Here is a 16,327-nt window from a genome sequence, read left to right as displayed (position 1 = left end):
CCCCTGCGTCCCAACAGGTGAATTCAATATTCACGAGTCGGGTTCGGGTTGTTCCTGCCAAGCGCGACTCACCTCGATCCATTTCTGCGCCTCCCGGAACGCAGGCTCGGGGCTCGGTTCGGACTGGTCGCGGCGACCCTGATGATTCGGCCCGGCGTCTGTCCCCGGACTTGCCATGGCGTCGCAGCGGAGCGTGTTGTGCCGCAGGTCAAATGAAAGCGATCCCGTGTCGGCTCGACGGGCCGAAGAAATTATTCAAGCGCTCGGTCCGAACTTCCGTGCGCCTCCTTACTCGCAGATCGGGCTGCAGAACGTTCCGTCCCGTCACCCTCGGCGGGTTCGCTCCGTCGTCCTCGTCCCCGCAGCACTAGCGAGCTCCTTCGCGTCCCCCACGTTTTCCTCCTCTGCCTCCTCGCACTGCGTCTGCAACGCGGACCCCGCTGGCGGCTAAAAATAAAGTTTAAAAAGCCGAGAGGCCGTCCGCTCGCCGCAGCCAATGCGAAGGCGACGTCCGCCTCCTCCAACCAGCCGCGAGGCTCCTCGCCGCCGGCAGGGGGCGCCCGACGGCCGCGACCCCCAATGGCCCTCGTGGTGACGGCGGCTAAAATACTCAGAATTTTCTAGAATCCTAACACTTCTACATGCAAAAAAACTGCGCAATTCATACTTTGGTATAGTTCGTATGTGCAGTGTACAGAAAAATAAAACAAATGGTTGCAATGTCGACATCTGCAGGACCAAAACAGGCAGATAAAGAAATATAGACAAGATGAATTCAAGTTTAAAGGTGACTTTATTGGAACATGGAGATAGATGCTCGTGCTCGCTATGTGTAAGGCTTGAACAGCGACACGCAGCATTTTACAGAACAGTCCCGCAGGACCGCGCCCAGCCCATACGTACAACTCACAGCAGGCTAGTGTTTTGACGGCTCACCGTTTAATTGCTACATTCAAGGACAAAAGTGCAAATAAGAACTGAACCTTTGAAAAGCACACGGTTTCATGTGGGTCCCAGCATTTACTGGTTGGCAGTTGGATGGGTAGTAAAGGCCATCATTGACAATCATATTTTATCCAGCATCTCTACATATTAAAACCGTTCAAATCACAGCAACTGCCATGAAATTGGAAACAAATCCTCACCCAAAAACAGTACCCCAGATAACAAGACAAACTGGTGGATTAAGAAGCTTTGAGGGAAATTATATTGAAGTGCTTCTGGCAGGGTTGATGCCAAAATGTGCTCTTTGTCCATCCGTGAACACACTTCTTAAGCCTTGCTCAGCGCAACTGCAGAGAAACGGACCTCGTTTTTCTCCCGCGCCACAAACTGATTACATATTTTGGCAGCATCCTGACAAAGAGATAATTCAATTACAAATTGTACATACATTCAGATAAGAGAAAATATAAAAAAGGTGGAAGGGCATGAATAAACTAGACTGGTAGTGAGCTTTACCATGATGAACGTATCATCACTAGTGGCACCATGGTTCACTGGTCCCTCCATTCTACCATCTGTTTAAAAAAAAAAAAAAAAAAAAAAAACACAAAGTTTTAGTATTTCTTTGTGAAATCCCAAAAGAATTTTCTACTTAAGTTTACTGGCAATGTGTAAAGCATTGAAAGCCACATGTAATAAAATCAGGAACTAATACCCATTAGTTAAGTAATGAGAAGGTAATGGAGTCTAAGTAGTCATGTCTCATAGTCCAAGGCCATTACATGCATTAAAAGCACAACGCTTACCAAGTTCATAAAGCTGGCCATTATCACTGACAAAAGTGATGAAATGGAAATTCACTTTGTCTTCAGCTACCTAAGGGAAAAAATAAATAAATAAATAAATAAAGTAAATAGCCTGGTTAGCTTGGTTAACCCATTTAAAACTCAGGGAAGGCATCTGAGCGAAGTCTTACGGAGCACTGTCCTGCCGCAGCCACCTCATCATGGATTCCATGGATAAGCTGGGAAAAAATCAGATGCATTGTCATTTGCACAATCAAAACATAAAAAGTCTAAAATGGGGGAAGGATGTCTCAGGGTTAAGTAAGGTATTTTACCGCCATCTACTGGAAACTACGAGAACTACAAGATCAACTAAAAACACTCAAGAAAGAAAAACACGCTAATAAGAAGTTACATCACCACTACCATTCTGTGTGTGTGTGTGTGTGTGTGTGTGTGTGTGTGTGTGTGTGAGAATCCTAGCTGTGCATTGACATCTCTGCCCAGACTTGTGATTGCCACTTCGAGAAAGAAAAGATGGCTGGATTAAACTTTGCACCATTGCACCAGTAACTGGCTCGGTCGGCGAAGCGCCTTAGGGTTCTCAATGCACAAGAGTCATAGGTGAAAAGTGGTTAAACAACCTCACGTACAACAAGAGGAGGCATGATGCAGATCACATTTGTTTGATTAAACCAGAGAATTTAAAAAAATAATTAAAAAGGAAGAAAAACCTTGTTGCTCTCCAGTTGTTTGGCACGGTCAGCAGGTGACATATCAGCTGTGGCATCCAGAAAGGCTTTCAGTACAGAACCACTGCCTACCCGTGGAGAAAAATCTAGATTTAGGTCACAATGGTAAAAGCAGACAAGTCTTTTTGCTGATTCACATCAAATTTATGGGATACGAAATGCCGGAGTATCATCTTCGCTCAACTGACCAAACTCAATTTTGTCCTGGTTGTTGGCCACAGCATGCACTACGCCCACAGTCCCGCAGGAGTTTGTTATAGTCTGCTTCAGGAAGTAAGCCTTAGTGTCTGGGTCCACTGCTTGCTTCTCTCTGAAAGCTTCATGCTTTTGTGTTTCGGAGATGGAACAAACAAAAGAATTTTCGATCAGAAACAGCACGGCGTCTGGAGTCCAAACGTACCAGTAGAACAATGACTGCCTAGGAATGAAAAATTAAAAACCTAAAACGAACGCTCAGAGAACCCCTTGGTTCAGCCGAGGCCACCGCCCCGCCATTCTGTGGCGTCCTGACGGCGAGCATCCCTCCCCTCCTCCCCAGCGCACCCCCTACTGGGTCCTCCTGCGGCCGCCAGCGCCCTTTTACCTGTTGCGTTAGCGGAAAGAGCAGCATCATGGCGCAGGCGGGCTTGGGCACAGACGACAATGGCTCCGTCTCCAGGCCCAGCACGTCCACGAAGCGCCAGCCGGACCCCACGCCCATCTTTTCCAGCACCTGTGGGACGGACAGCGGCCATGTGGCCGAGAAGACGGGCAGCTTTGCTAACTTGGCGCCAATTCAAACATCGAATCGTGGCACGTTTCACGTTTTAAAATCAGCAGCCGGCATCAGACGGTGCAGTTTTCACGCTAAGGCCTAGAACGAGACGAGAGAATCCTTCTGGAAATTTCTCAGACGGCGGAGTCTCACGCTCCAGTCTGATTCCAATTTTATACATCTTTATACAGAAATCAAAAATAAAACACACGCATTGGGATAAAAGCGACATTTTTAGCAGCCGCCACGTCTGACCGCACCCTCGTCTCGTAAGAACTTCGTCGAAGTACCTCACCACCATTTAAAGATCGAACAAAAGAACGGAGGACGACCGAAGCCGCAGGACTCCCACCTTGTTCAGCATCTGCGGGACAAAACCACGAGAGGGACACATTCAAAGTTAGCATGCGTACTAACGCTACGGATTTTTAAAAAAAGAAAAACCCGCACACGTGCAGCGGACCTTGCAGTACACACACACACACATACAAAACCCAAACAAACCTCGGGGTTGATTTCCATCGCATTCCACGCCATTGCGCGCCTTTCGTCGCCCACCAGACCTCACAGTAAAACCGCCAAAAAAAAGACCAACGTGACGCGAGCGCCGGCGGCGCGCCGCTCATATACCGGCGGTCCTGTCCCATTCGCTCGGCCGAGAGGGGGGTGCGCGTCACTAACGCGGCCGCCGCGGCCACTAAAACGCGTCCCGGCGAGCGAGACGGGATTTATGGCCGCGCCGATAAAAAAAAAATGTTTGCGTCCCGTGTGCGGTCTTCGGCTGAGCGGAGGTCGTATTTTGGTGCGACGACCCGCGGAAATAATCGCACAGTCCGCGGTCGTATGACTTTCACAGAAGCTGCTAGAAACGCGGTGGTTTAAAGGAGACTTGCTGCCAGAAGGGGACAGAGAAACCCGCTTAAACACGAATAATAAAAGTGGCTGGCGTATTAAACCTATTTTAATGTTTGTTCGATCACATGGTATTATATAACAGCTGTAACTGCTGCTACTCTTACCATAAGATCAGATGCACATCCTGACATCCATAAACTGAGTGCAGTTCAAACCTACTGTACATACCGGAATAATCTGCATCTATGATTTCGCATTCAGTCGATTAATTTGTAAGCTTTGTACGTTTGAATGTATACGTGTGGTGCATTTTACTTGCAAAAACCAGAATGGACAGTTTACACATAGATGGGATTTAATTGTTTGAATTGCATTGACTGGAGAGGAGTATGAGCATGATGCATGAGGGGCCCTGGTAGAGAGGACGAAGAATCTTCAATTCTGAAGGAATCTACATCTTCAAATATATATATTTTTTTCTTTCTCACAGCCGTTTAAAGGCTACGGTTTAACCTCTTGCCATTCAAGGCTTGGGCTTCAAGGAAAAAGTGAAGAGTGAAAGATTACAAAGGACATCAGAAGGGTTGATGGAGTCCAAGATTGTCTTTCTGATTAAATACTGCTATGAATTCCTTTATTATGCTGATGTCATCACCACAGAAAGGCTCTTAAAGGCTCCACAGCCATGCCTGTGCCAGTGGAGTGGGGCTATAATGGGACTATTCCTCGGTCTCCTCGTTTTGACCCTGCTGCTGGTGTGACTGCTGATCCGACAGCAGAGAGCCTGACACGGAACTGACCAGGAGAGTGAAGAGTCTGGAGGCAGACGAAGAACATTTAAGAAAAATTGGTTGAGATTTCAAAGTGAAAGTGATACAACAAAATGTGTCCTCTGCTTTTAACCATCACCCTTAGTGAGCAGTGGGCAGCCATGACAGGCCCGGTGGAGCAGTGTGTGGGGACGGTGCTTTGCTCAGTGGAACCTCAGTGGCACCTTGGCAGACCACTTCCTTAACCACTAGGCCACCACTGCCCCAAACTAGGCCACCACATCCACCACAGCACATTATACCTGCATTTCACCCATACCATGAAGGACTACTATGAACGGAGCCTGGAGACCAGTGTGTAGGACATTTTGTTGGTCTTCTAATCACCAGTCTGCTTGTGGTGTTGTGATAGTTGTCATATTTTGGACTTCTCTCTATTTTCTTCAATAAAACCACAGCTAATTGGCTGAGACCATTGAGTGAAAGAGGATGAATCTGGAACCAGGGTACAGTAGTGAAAATCTACAAATGAAATCTACAAAACTCACAGATAGAAGGCAATTTGCTTTCCCAAACAATTAGTATCAATAAGCCACAGAAAAGTTTTGATAAGGAAGAGTTTAAGGAGAATTTAGTGGTCTTTATTTAAATAATTCACTGTATATTATTTGTTGCATGGTTTACTATATGTTTAGCAAAAAAGGCAAGGACAAAACTACATGGTTCTACATGTAATACAAAAAAATTTAAATTGAATTTTTAAATGAACACAATATATGTTTCTTTTGTAAACATGATTTAGTTACGTACATTTCAGTGGTTTATCAAGAATGCTGAATACTAGATTCTCTCACATTGACTGAAAGCATGAAATAAATTTAATCATGTTTAGCCGCCACTGGACATGGATATTTAATTGAATCAGAATAGGGCAGGTTAATTTGCATGTGCACGCCTACCTAACTGAACAAGGAGGTTATTGGGAGCATGCACTGTTTGGCTGATTGCTAGTTTGGTTGATGGGTTGGTGATGTGTGCTGGTACATCTAGAATGGTATAAAGGCCTGCTGTGGGATAGCTGTGTGATTTGTCCTATACAATTGGCCATGGCTGAAGAATGCTTGGCTTTACTGAAAAGAATAGAAGGTGTGCTTGTGTCATGCCTTATTGTCCCTGGACTTGCCAGGTGAAGCCTGATGGCAGGTATATTGATCACCCAAGGTACTGTCTATTAGAATCAATAAAAGTGAAGTGACTGTCATTGTCAAACACTGCAGCACAGCACACGGTGTACAACAAAATGTTTCCTCTGCATTTAACCCATCACCCTCAGTGAGCAGTGGGCAGGCATGACAGGCACCCAGTGAGCTGTGTGTGGGGACGATACCTCAGACACTGCAAGAGCTTTTCCCCCCAAGCAGTCAGAGTCCTCAACTCATTGCCACCAAAGGATGGATAAACATAAACACTTTTCCAGACATTCTTTCAAACATATTTGCACACTTGCACATGTCTTTGTCTTATCCTGACCAAAACTTGAAACCTGTTATTCAAATACCACCTGCACATATCTCCCTTTACTGTAATTGTGCAGTGTGTGTTGTCTAAAATTGGGTTTGTTTTTATTTATTTGTAACTTCCAGTTGTATAAATCTTGTGAATATATTTGGATATCTTTATAAGGGAACCATATGCTGTATACTATGTATATGGTAGCACTGACAATTAAGATCCATCCACCTGGGAGGGTGCTGTCATTTCAGGTAATTTGACATATATACTTTTTACTGACACACAAGAGTGCATTCCAGGCAGCATGCAGAGCGGCTTATCCAACTTCCTGCTGATCACCTAGTAAGCCCACAAAGAGACCCTGAACTCTCCAAACTACAGAATCTTCCAGCAGTGGCTTTGTAAAACTTTTTTTTTTTAAATATCAGATCTCCTTTTCAGTAAACTGAATTAATTAATTACTGTTATAAAACCCATGCATTGGTTGTGGACTGGCAGCCATTAATGATTCTGATATCATTTACATTACATTTACATTTACAGCATTTATCAGACGCCCTTATCCAGAGCGACTTACAATCAGTAGTTACAGGGACAGTCTCCCTGGAGCAACTTAGGGTTAAGTGTCTTGCTCAGGGACACAATGGTAGTAAGCGGGATTTGAACCCGGGTCTTCTGGTTCATAGGCGAGTGTGTTACCCACTAGGCTACTACCACCCTAGTGGTATCACTGTTACGCAGCCACATGAGTTTGCATATGATCAAACTCATATGATTATGAAGATTGGTGCTGGTATCTACAGACCATTAGGTCCATACTCTGCTTTTCTAGATGATGGTAGACAAAACAATGGTAGACAATTACAAGCTTATTCTAGTCAGTGACTTTAATACTCAAATAAACAAATTTGGTGATCTCTTTATGCCTTTATGTTCAAATTGGGCTCCTGGCACCAGTGAAAATGATGTACAAGGAAAGGTTACAAAAAATAAATAAAAACAATCTATAATTTTAAATTATATGAGGTTATGTAAAGCTAAATAATTCTGCCGGATGGAAACACTTTTTGGACAGAAAAAAAAACAATGTTTATTAAAATAAAAAGCACTAGCCAGGTTAACATTTAACATAGATTTAACATTAACACAAAACTAATCCAAACACAGACACATGCCAAAATAGAGAACAAACACCAAAACACACTACTTCTAGGCAATTAATACATAGGTCTTTATGTATGTGTGGAATGCAACTCTGTGTTTTTGAGTGTGTGTGTGTGTGTGTGTGTGTGTGTGTGTGTGTGTGTGTCAGTGGATGGCTGCTGTCAGTGGCTTGAACACTCATTCCACACAGGAGACCTGATTCTAGGAATCCTACTGCCTACCTACACTTTTAACACGCGTGCTTAGAAAAGAACGTTCCTCTTCTCCATGTTCTGCTGCAATCAGAGAGAAGGGGGCGGTGCCACGGGGGGAAGGAAGTGCAGAGGCGGGACATACTGGAAACAAGGACTTATTAACTGGCACAAATAAATGTCATTAACAGAATACATATGCAAAAACTGTGTAGTAAGAATACACACAATCAAGTTCAGTGCTGCAGTCTACGTGGTTATGTACTAATCTGCTGAATCTACGCTTGATGAACTGCTTGTCAATTAGCACTTCAATGCACTTATTTACCTTGTTGACACTGGGCTTGAACTGGCCTTCGCACTGGATGATGACCTAGAGAAACACAAGAATAATACTTCGTGAAAAAGAATAGCAAATATAAAATAAAAGTGCTTTACAGTATCAGAAGTTCAATAATAAAGAACCATGTAAAACGTATATAACTGTTAACAAATTCCACAGACATTTCTGAAAATTCTCACATTGTTTAAGAAATTACATAAATATACACTACTGTATACATAAATATACACTACTGTATACACACTGTTCAAAAGTTTAGGGTCCTAATTTTATGTGGAAAACAATTGTTGGAAAAAAAGTCAAATAGTTCAAAACCATCCAGACATTGTTAGTTTTGTAAGTGACTCTGGTAACTGGAAATGTCTGATAATGATGTAATATCCGCAAACATGTAGAAAGGAATTTTATTAGCAACAATTAGTTCTATTGGAATATAGTGTGTTCATTATTCAAAGTCTTTAAAAGCAACATTTATTATAAGAAAACAAACTGTAGGGCATGCCAAAGCCCATTGAGACATACTGCATGCGATTATAGGCTATATAAGAAATAAATGTTGTTGATGTTGTTGTTGTTGCACGGCACCTTATTACAGGGCCCTGATTGGGCACAGGGCTACGTCCTCGGAACTCCAGCAGTAGCATCAGTGGAGGAGGCGGGGCAGACGTTGGCAACCACAGTGTCTTCCCACTGGTGGACCCGGACCCTCTGGATGGCTCCCAGACATGGTCCCGCATGGTGGCCTCAGTCCCTCCAACCTGCACACAGAAATAAATCAGGGCCGCCCCCTCCGGGTACATGTGGGCCCTTTCTCCATACGTCCCCTCTGACGCATCTTGTGTCGTTCCCTGCCCCTGTTGGGACAAGCAGGCCCTCTTCCTGCCTGTCCCAGCTGTGTCCTCATGCCTTCCAGGGGCTCTGTGGAGCCTCTGGAGCCTCCTAACTGGCTACCGGAGGACCCAGCTCTGTTGCTTCCCCACCCACCCTCTCCTCAGGAGGAGCCCCAAAACCAGAACTGCACCCCCCCAAAAAAACTTTGGGGAAGCACCCCCTGGCTGGACTGGGTACTTTGGGGCTCATCCACCCTCCTCCCTGGGGTTCTGCTCCGATGCTGGGTTGCCATCTGGTGGACAGAAAGAGGGGAAGTGGGGGCGACATACGGACACCAGACATCCACACACACACACACACACACACACACACACACACACACACAGACAGACAGAAGAGAGGATTGTCTGGTTCCCTCTCTGGGCTCTCTGGGACCTTCTCAGGGGGCACAGCCTGGATCACAGGAGGCGCGACCCTGTCGCCGCCCGCCAGTGCTGGGTCTTCTTGCACCAGACTGGCGCTGGCTGTGGTGGTGGGGCAAGGTTTGATCGCTGGCTCAGGCTCTGGCTGATCGAACTCCACCCTCAGTCTCTCCAGGAAGTCCCAAAAACCCATTCCGTCTCTCCCTGCTGTCAAAGGGCTGCGCCCCAGCCCCATGCTGACCCAGTCAGATGCGTGAGGTTGGTGGCGATCTTGTCTGCGTCTGAGAGGGAGGGAAGAGCAGCAAAGGGAGGGAAGAGCAGCATGTACCTGCTGCTCTGGAGAAGGGTCCTGGTACCATGGGTATGTCCCACACAGGGCTGGGCACGCTGCTGGAGATGGTGATGGGTGTGTGCCGTGGAGGGTGGTGGACGTCCTCTACAGCAGGCGAGGGCGCTGGTGCTGCACTGCTGTTCAGCTCTGGAACGTCCGGGCAGAGTGAAGCCGTGACCGCGACTGGAGCTGGAGAGGCGGATTCCCTGCAGCGCAGTTGCTGGCTGGCAACTTCCCGTGGCCCTCTTCCACCAGCTTACCCCCACGTCGCCATCTTTCTCCTCACTGTCCGGCTCTCTCTCGCAGACCTCGCGACGATCGTGGACAGGCGCGATGGGCGGTACTGCTTCCGGGTTTTGGGGACATTCCAGGCACCGACGTAACACTGCTCAACCAGAACGTGGGGGTCGTATCAACCAGGGTGGTAGTAGTAGCCTAGTGGGTTACACACTCGCCTATGAACCAGAAGACGACTGGCTGCTTTCTTCTCCGTGGTTCTCTCTCCGTGGTTCTCCACTCTGCCTTTTGTCTCTGCACTTTTGGTTAGAGCTCCGACACTCAGTCACGTCGGCAAGCTGACGGGAGAAGGAAGAGCAGAGGCGCGACATACTGGAAACAAGGACTTACTAACTGACACAAATAAACACGGCACGATTGCCAAAAGAAGGGGAAAAAGGCGTGTGGAGATTGCCAGAACTCAAAACACTATACACATAAGTTTTAGGGTCCACAAAAAATTTTTGCCGCTGCCAATGGGCGGAACCACAGCACCTTATAACAGTGCCATGATTGGGAACAGATGAGTCCCCAGGTGCATGGTTGAGCATCTTGACGAGACTTCAATGTCTTCTCCAGTTCTTTCTTGCACATCTTTGTGCCAGCAGGAAAGCCATCTGATAGGTGGTTACCTTAGCAACATAGGGTTTGGACAGGTAGTTCATTTTGACCTCACCTGAGAAAAAGACATATAACTAAGCTGCATTGTCCAACAAAACATTCCATGCAAATGTCTGTAAAAGTGCTTTGAGTGTCTAATTCCACAAGAAACTAGCTTTCAGAATGTTAAGAGACTCCACGGAGTGAAAAACATGCGCCTCATTAATCAACCTTTTACATCTGCACATCACTGTAGCAATATAGTCAACCGTATAGTCAACAGGAGTGCAAATGTCTCCTTACACGGCTTAAATGAACAAACCAATTAGAAAAAAAATCTAAATTTAAGTAAGATCTTAATGGTGTGGATCATATCTGTAAACTATTCCGAGCAGTTGAGCTCCACATAGAAACAATCCCTACTCATTCTCATGACCTGGAAGGGGTTTCACGTTTGTCATGTGTAATGTTTCCTTTTCACCTGGGTTTAATTGTATGAAGCTGCCCTGTTCGTTTCTGTTCACCGTCGGGTCTTTGTTATGTTACATGTTCACTAGTTATCGGATGTCTCCCCTGTCCTGTTCTTCACCAATTAAACCCCAGTTTCGTGATGTTGTGCCAATGTTCACCTGCCTCGCCATGCCAGATGGTTGTTACACTTATTATATTTTATAAACATGAAATAAAATCAAATGAAATTGTACAAAAGATTGCCAAGCAATACAATGGAAAGGATTGGTACCTTTTATTTGTACAAATCATGCCAAGTGTTGGAAGATTCTGTGCAGTTGACCTGCTGTGTTGAACTGCTGTGTTGATTATGGCTCTTGGCTATAATCTCGTACTCTGGTTTTACAGATTAGTGGAATGGAATTGTGCACCAGTACTGTCTGGGATCACTGTTTATTACACTTCTAGTGTGGTCTTAAGGCAAATCTAACCCTGTCAGTGTCGCCACCCCACTGAGCAGGAAAAAAATAAAATAACTTGCCAGAAATCTAATTTGAGATGGGTGGAGCTGAGAGGAGCAAGCACACAGTGAATGGTGTAAGTATAATGCTGCTGTGACCCATAAACATCAGCAACTGTCAGTGTCCGAGTTCGTTGGTGCATTTGTGGACATTGCAGGAAGAGGGGAAGTGTGGAATTGGATCTGTGGCGCTTGAAGAACGGGGTAGAGATCACGGGTGAATGAGAACAGGGCCGGGAGAGAGACTACAGGATGGTCAGCATTCGAGGTTCACACACAGAGGTGTAAGTATCAGAGACACAGGCATACCCTGTGCCTCGTCATACCCCTACAAATTAGTCCTGTAAACTTCCTCCACCTACATGGTCTGTTCATAACTATAATAAAATGTTCTCAAATGTTTTTTCCCCTAAGGCAATTTTCATGACAATATTCTAGGATTGCAGGTGCTATTTTTAAATAGTAGAAAGGTGAAAAGGGGGATTTTTTCCTGGTGCTGCCTGGGAATGGTAATGACAAGCATGTAAAAGCTCACCAGTCACACCAGAACCCAAGATCCTTTTGCATGTGTTGCTACACACTATTTCTGAGGCTACATTGAGGTATTGTGTAAGATGCACTTCAGCTCTTGAATGACCAGGATTAGGTAGCACTGCGATAACAGCAGTTAGCAAGTAACATTCCATAATAAGGGAATCAAGGAAGAATATTAATAATACTCAGAGTCGCAGCAGCCGAAACCCATTCCGGGACATGTGGCGCAGGGCAGGGACTCACCCAAGGTTAAAGTGAAGTGATTGTTAGGTTTGTGTGCGGGATGGGGCACCAGCCCATCACAGGACACACACAATTCAGTCCCACCTATGGACACCAATCCACCTAGTGTACATGGCTTTTTGTTGGAGGGAGAATCCCACACACAAACCTGAACTCACAACTGTGGATGTGCAAAGCCATGACACATAAAACATAAGTAAACTAAAATGAGGCTGAAATGGCCAGAGTTGTTATATTTTGGGAAATATAATCAATGTTTAAACTCTCATATTTTATTCATGATTTTGTGTGTTGTTTGCTCATTACAGAGTGTTTCTGGGTAACAACGTTACTCCCTCTAGTGGTAAGTGATTTAATTTTCTCTACAGTGGATGATAACGTCACCAACAATTAAGGCTTTATCCACAGATACAACCAGGTTAAAAACTGGTAAGGTCCAGGGGGTCTGTAATTAATAATTAATGGAATAAACGTATGGTTTTTATTTTGTGTGACAACATAGGTTTTTTTCATTTAAAGAATTTCAAAATAATGAATCTTTGTCCAGTTAAGTGAGGTTTTGTACATATCTGTATCCAGGAGGGCTAGCCTTGTCGAATTTTATAAATTCATTTAGTTTCATCCAAGTTTTAGTCTGTAATAATTTAATTAACAATGAGCGCTTTAGGTGTGAGAGATCTGACATTTAATAATCCTATTCTTATATCGGAGGTGTTGGTGGCACGTACAATAGGAATGGTAGTAACGTGTAATAAATAGCTGAAACCGACGCCCGGCCTATTCTGAGTTTTAGTGTTAAGCTTCCTGTTTGTATTAGTTGCACTTTATGAGAGAGAGGTAAATATACAGTGTCAATAGTGTACAAGGTGGGTGGCGGCTCTACACAAATGGCAGGCACTCGGTCTAGCCAGTCTGTCTGCCACCTGGTCTTGACTGGACAGTCAGTTTAGTTTTTTGATTGTAAGGCTATAAGCCAGATTTTTAGATAAATGAGTGGCGCCCTCACAGGTTGGAATGGATGACCTCTTGCCCCAAAAGACCAGACTTCTCCCAAAATGTTGGCCAGTTATTGATAAAACCCACTTTTCTATTTGAGCACCACTGATTGTGTTTTATAACCAGTGATTTATAATGAGGAGCCTGCTACAGGTCTCGACGCTACGCTGAAAGCAACTGAAGTTATTTCCAACTGGTGTAGTCAGACGTCATTAGTCCTGACGGGAATCACTATACTAGTTCAACCGAGGCACAAGCAGCAGAGCAGCCCACTCATTGCCAGCTACAGCAAGCCCCAAGGGGATAAAAGTACATACAAAATGCAGCAGCACGACTAATCTTCAACCTTCCCAAATTCTCCCACACCACCCCTCTGCTACGCTCCCTCCACTGGCTCCCAGTAGCTGCACACATCAGGTTCAAAATACTGATGCTGGCCTACAAAGCCAAACATGGAGTAGCCCCATCCTACCTCACAGCCCTTATTACACCTCGCACTGCACCTCGTATACTCCGAGCCTCCAGTACTGCCCGCCTGGTCCCTCCATCTCTGAAGGTAAAAGGAAAACATTCATCTAGACTCTTCTCCGTCTTGGCCCCTCGGTGGGGGAATGAACTTCCCTTCGAGGTCAGAACAGCTCAGTCACTGAGCACCTTCAAACGACAGCTCAAGACCTTCCTCTTTAAAGAATATTTAGATTAAATTGTAATTTTCTTGTTGTCGAACTTTGTGTACAGAATCTACAACAGAGTGAATAAAATAGATGTATTCATAATTGGGGTCCTAGTGAACCGGAATTGATCTCTTCATCGATGGTAACTTGAAAGCACGTTGTAAGTCGCTCTGGATAAGGGCGTCTGCCAAATGCCGTAAATGTAAATGTAAATGTAAAAGTAAATTCTCATAGCTCCTATTGTCAATCATTCAAATGATATAAAACTGTCAAACATCACAGTCTTCAGAAAAAACACACTGTAACATCGCACCTGAAAATAACACTCATGGGTTTAACATCAGTTAACCAGAAAAGTAAACTTATTTTTTTTAACCCCACATTTGACCGCTACTAACCAACAATATTGCAATCTCTCAGTACATTCACAGGGTAACAAACAAAATCTGACAAGTGTCCAGGTGTACAGCAGCACTCTGTTCGGTCGAATATGGCCCCTCAGCCAGAAAAGATTAAAAAAACCATTCTGATTTGTATCCAAACATACTGTCCCTGGTGAGTCAGGAATTTGAGCCACGAGAGGGCTTGAGATTTGGGGTTGTTGTGGCACCTGAACCTGGCTGAATGTGCTGAAGCCGGACCACCATGCAGCTGCTGTAGGACCTCTAGTATGAGAGCACTACAATTTGAATAAGTCTTTCTCCCAAGAGGGAAGAAGTCACAGACCGACACAACAGTCCATTGTGTAGCACTAGACGTTGGAAATCTGTGTAGGGGTATCTGTGTTGGGAATCAGGCCGATGCAAAAGGGAGTCAGCATTTGCATGACGTTGTCCATCTCTGTACATAATGTCCCATAATCTCCCCATCTTCATTGGAGGGATCTGTAAACACTTTTAAAGGTACATTAAAGTCTGGTAGAGATACAATGGGGGCAGATGACGATGCTTTCACAGTATGCTGACCATTCAAAAGGAGATTCAGCGGGGCAACACATTTAGCAAAGCTCCCAACAGAGCGGTGTGAGCATAACCCCACAAACTCTCTGTCTTCTGCTGGAGAACAAGGGACTGGCCAGTTTAATTTCAGCCATTCTGATCCTCAAAAACACTTTGTTGAGTCTAGCAAGATGCCCCTCAAAGGTGTTACTGTGAATGAGGATATTATCTAGGTAATCCATACAGATGTTCCATGGCAGACCCCTGAGGACTAGCTCCATTATTCTTTGTAAGGTGGCAGGTGCATTCGACAGGTGTATTCCTATTGGCACAGACCACCACTCGTACAAGCCCCGGCCAGTGGCGAAGGCAGTCTTCTCTCTGTCCTCCTCAGCCACTTACACCTGCCAATATCCATTCGAAAAGTCTATTCGACTGTCGGGTGACAGTCTTTTATAGTTATACTGTTCAGGCATCTGTAATCCACACAATATCACCATTCGCCACATCCTCAATCACACTAACATTTAGCAAATCAGTAGTGGTGGAATGTAACAAAGTAAATGTAATTTACAAATGTAAATGTACCTAAAAAAAATTTGTGTATCTGTACTTTATTAAAATGTTTACATTTGTGGAGACCTGAAATAATCCAGTTGGCCAGAACATCCATGGCCTTACTTAAAATATTTTTTTTCAAAATTGTAGAAAAGAAAAAGGACACTTTCAAAAGCCTTTTGTGCCTGCATCAGCCCCATAGGATTCAGTCTTACAAGAATTCTCTGTCTAACCTAAGAAAACACATAAAGGTATGATTTAATTCTGGTGGAAACTTCTGAAGGCTTTCTCAACAAAATTTAACTAGACAGTTTGGGAAAATGCCACACTACCCATTAAGGTAGTAGCAGACTGAAGCTATTTTATCCATTTTAATTCAAAGGCTATGTTATTCATTTCAGTATATTTTATAAGTGTTGCCAGATCCTAAATGTTGAAGTATGGTACCAGCAGCTTAAAATTATCTTATTTTGAGAAAGATTATCATACACACGTAAGTTCCATTCTGACGTTGCTCAGACAATCTGCTTCAATAACACATATTATTGTAGACCTTGCATATTATAGGGTATAATGCAACTTTTACCTACAGAATGCATTCTGAATCACGTTTGGCAAGGCAACAGAAGCACTGCATTATGGGATCTGTAGTTTATGTGTTATCATGGCTTCAGATTGCCTGGCCACCATAATAATATAATATCTATATTAAATGATTTTGAGTCAGGAGTTTGGCACCTATGTGCTCAGTAACTCACACTCAGTACTAGCATTCAGTCATACAGTTTTCACAGATTCAGCTTCCAAAGACTTTCTGTGCCAAAAATATGAAGGTGTCCTGAATCCACAGTCCCTGAGCAAGACACTTAACCCTGAGTGTCTC

General features: G+C 44.5%; 2 protein-coding genes across 11 annotated transcripts in view; both read right to left on the bottom strand.

Annotated features, from left to right (window-relative positions):
• Nucleotides 1-512, bottom strand: part of LOC114788017 (LIM and calponin homology domains-containing protein 1-like) — a 37,183-nt gene extending 36,671 nt beyond the window's left edge. For 6 of the 10 annotated variants that reach the window (XM_028976098.1, XM_028976099.1, XM_028976103.1 and 3 more), the window contains exon 1: nt 73-511. In XM_028976098.1, coding sequence (XP_028831931.1) covers nt 73-177 — 105 coding nt within the window. In that variant the 5' untranslated portion in view covers nt 178-511. Of the gene's footprint in view, nt 1-72 lie in introns of all 10 variants that reach the window. The other 4 variants (XM_028976101.1, XM_028976105.1, XM_028976108.1 and 1 more) reach the window with 2 other exon arrangements.
• Nucleotides 513-774: 262 nt separating this feature from the next.
• LOC114788475 (ubiquitin carboxyl-terminal hydrolase isozyme L1-like) lies at nt 775-3,868 on the bottom strand. Its single transcript, XM_028977095.1, has 9 exons — nt 3,741-3,868; nt 3,589-3,600; nt 3,066-3,194; nt 2,671-2,806; nt 2,465-2,550; nt 1,922-1,969; nt 1,752-1,821; nt 1,462-1,520; nt 775-1,356 (listed from the first exon to the last, which is right to left on the bottom strand). The coding sequence occupies exons 1-9, from the start codon at nt 3,771-3,773 to the stop codon at nt 1,273-1,275; spliced, it is 657 nt and encodes a 218-aa protein (XP_028832928.1). The 5' UTR covers nt 3,774-3,868; the 3' UTR covers nt 775-1,272.
• Between the last annotated feature and the right edge of the window lie 12,459 nt (nt 3,869-16,327).

The sequence above is a fragment of the Denticeps clupeoides genome, chromosome 4, assembly GCF_900700375.1.
Source record: "Denticeps clupeoides chromosome 4, fDenClu1.1, whole genome shotgun sequence".
Classification (NCBI taxonomy): Eukaryota; Metazoa; Chordata; class Actinopteri; order Clupeiformes; family Denticipitidae; genus Denticeps; species Denticeps clupeoides.
Note: the sequence above shows the minus strand (reverse complement) of the source record. Positions and strands in the feature narration are given on the sequence as shown.

What these genes read in the sequence shown, in the direction of transcription:
- LOC114788475 (XM_028977095.1), bottom strand. Translation starts at nt 3,773, where the DNA reads ATGGCGTGGAATGCGATGGAAATCAACCCCGAG. An exon ending in TGGCCAGCTTTATGAACTTG is followed by an intron (nt 1,521 to 1,751) that starts GTAAGCGTTGTG and finishes TTTTTTAAACAG; the next exon opens with ATGGTAGAATGGAGGGACCA. An exon ending in GTGATGATACGTTCATCATG is followed by an intron (nt 1,357 to 1,461) that starts GTAAAGCTCACT and finishes TCTCTTTGTCAG; the next exon opens with GATGCTGCCAAAATATGTAA.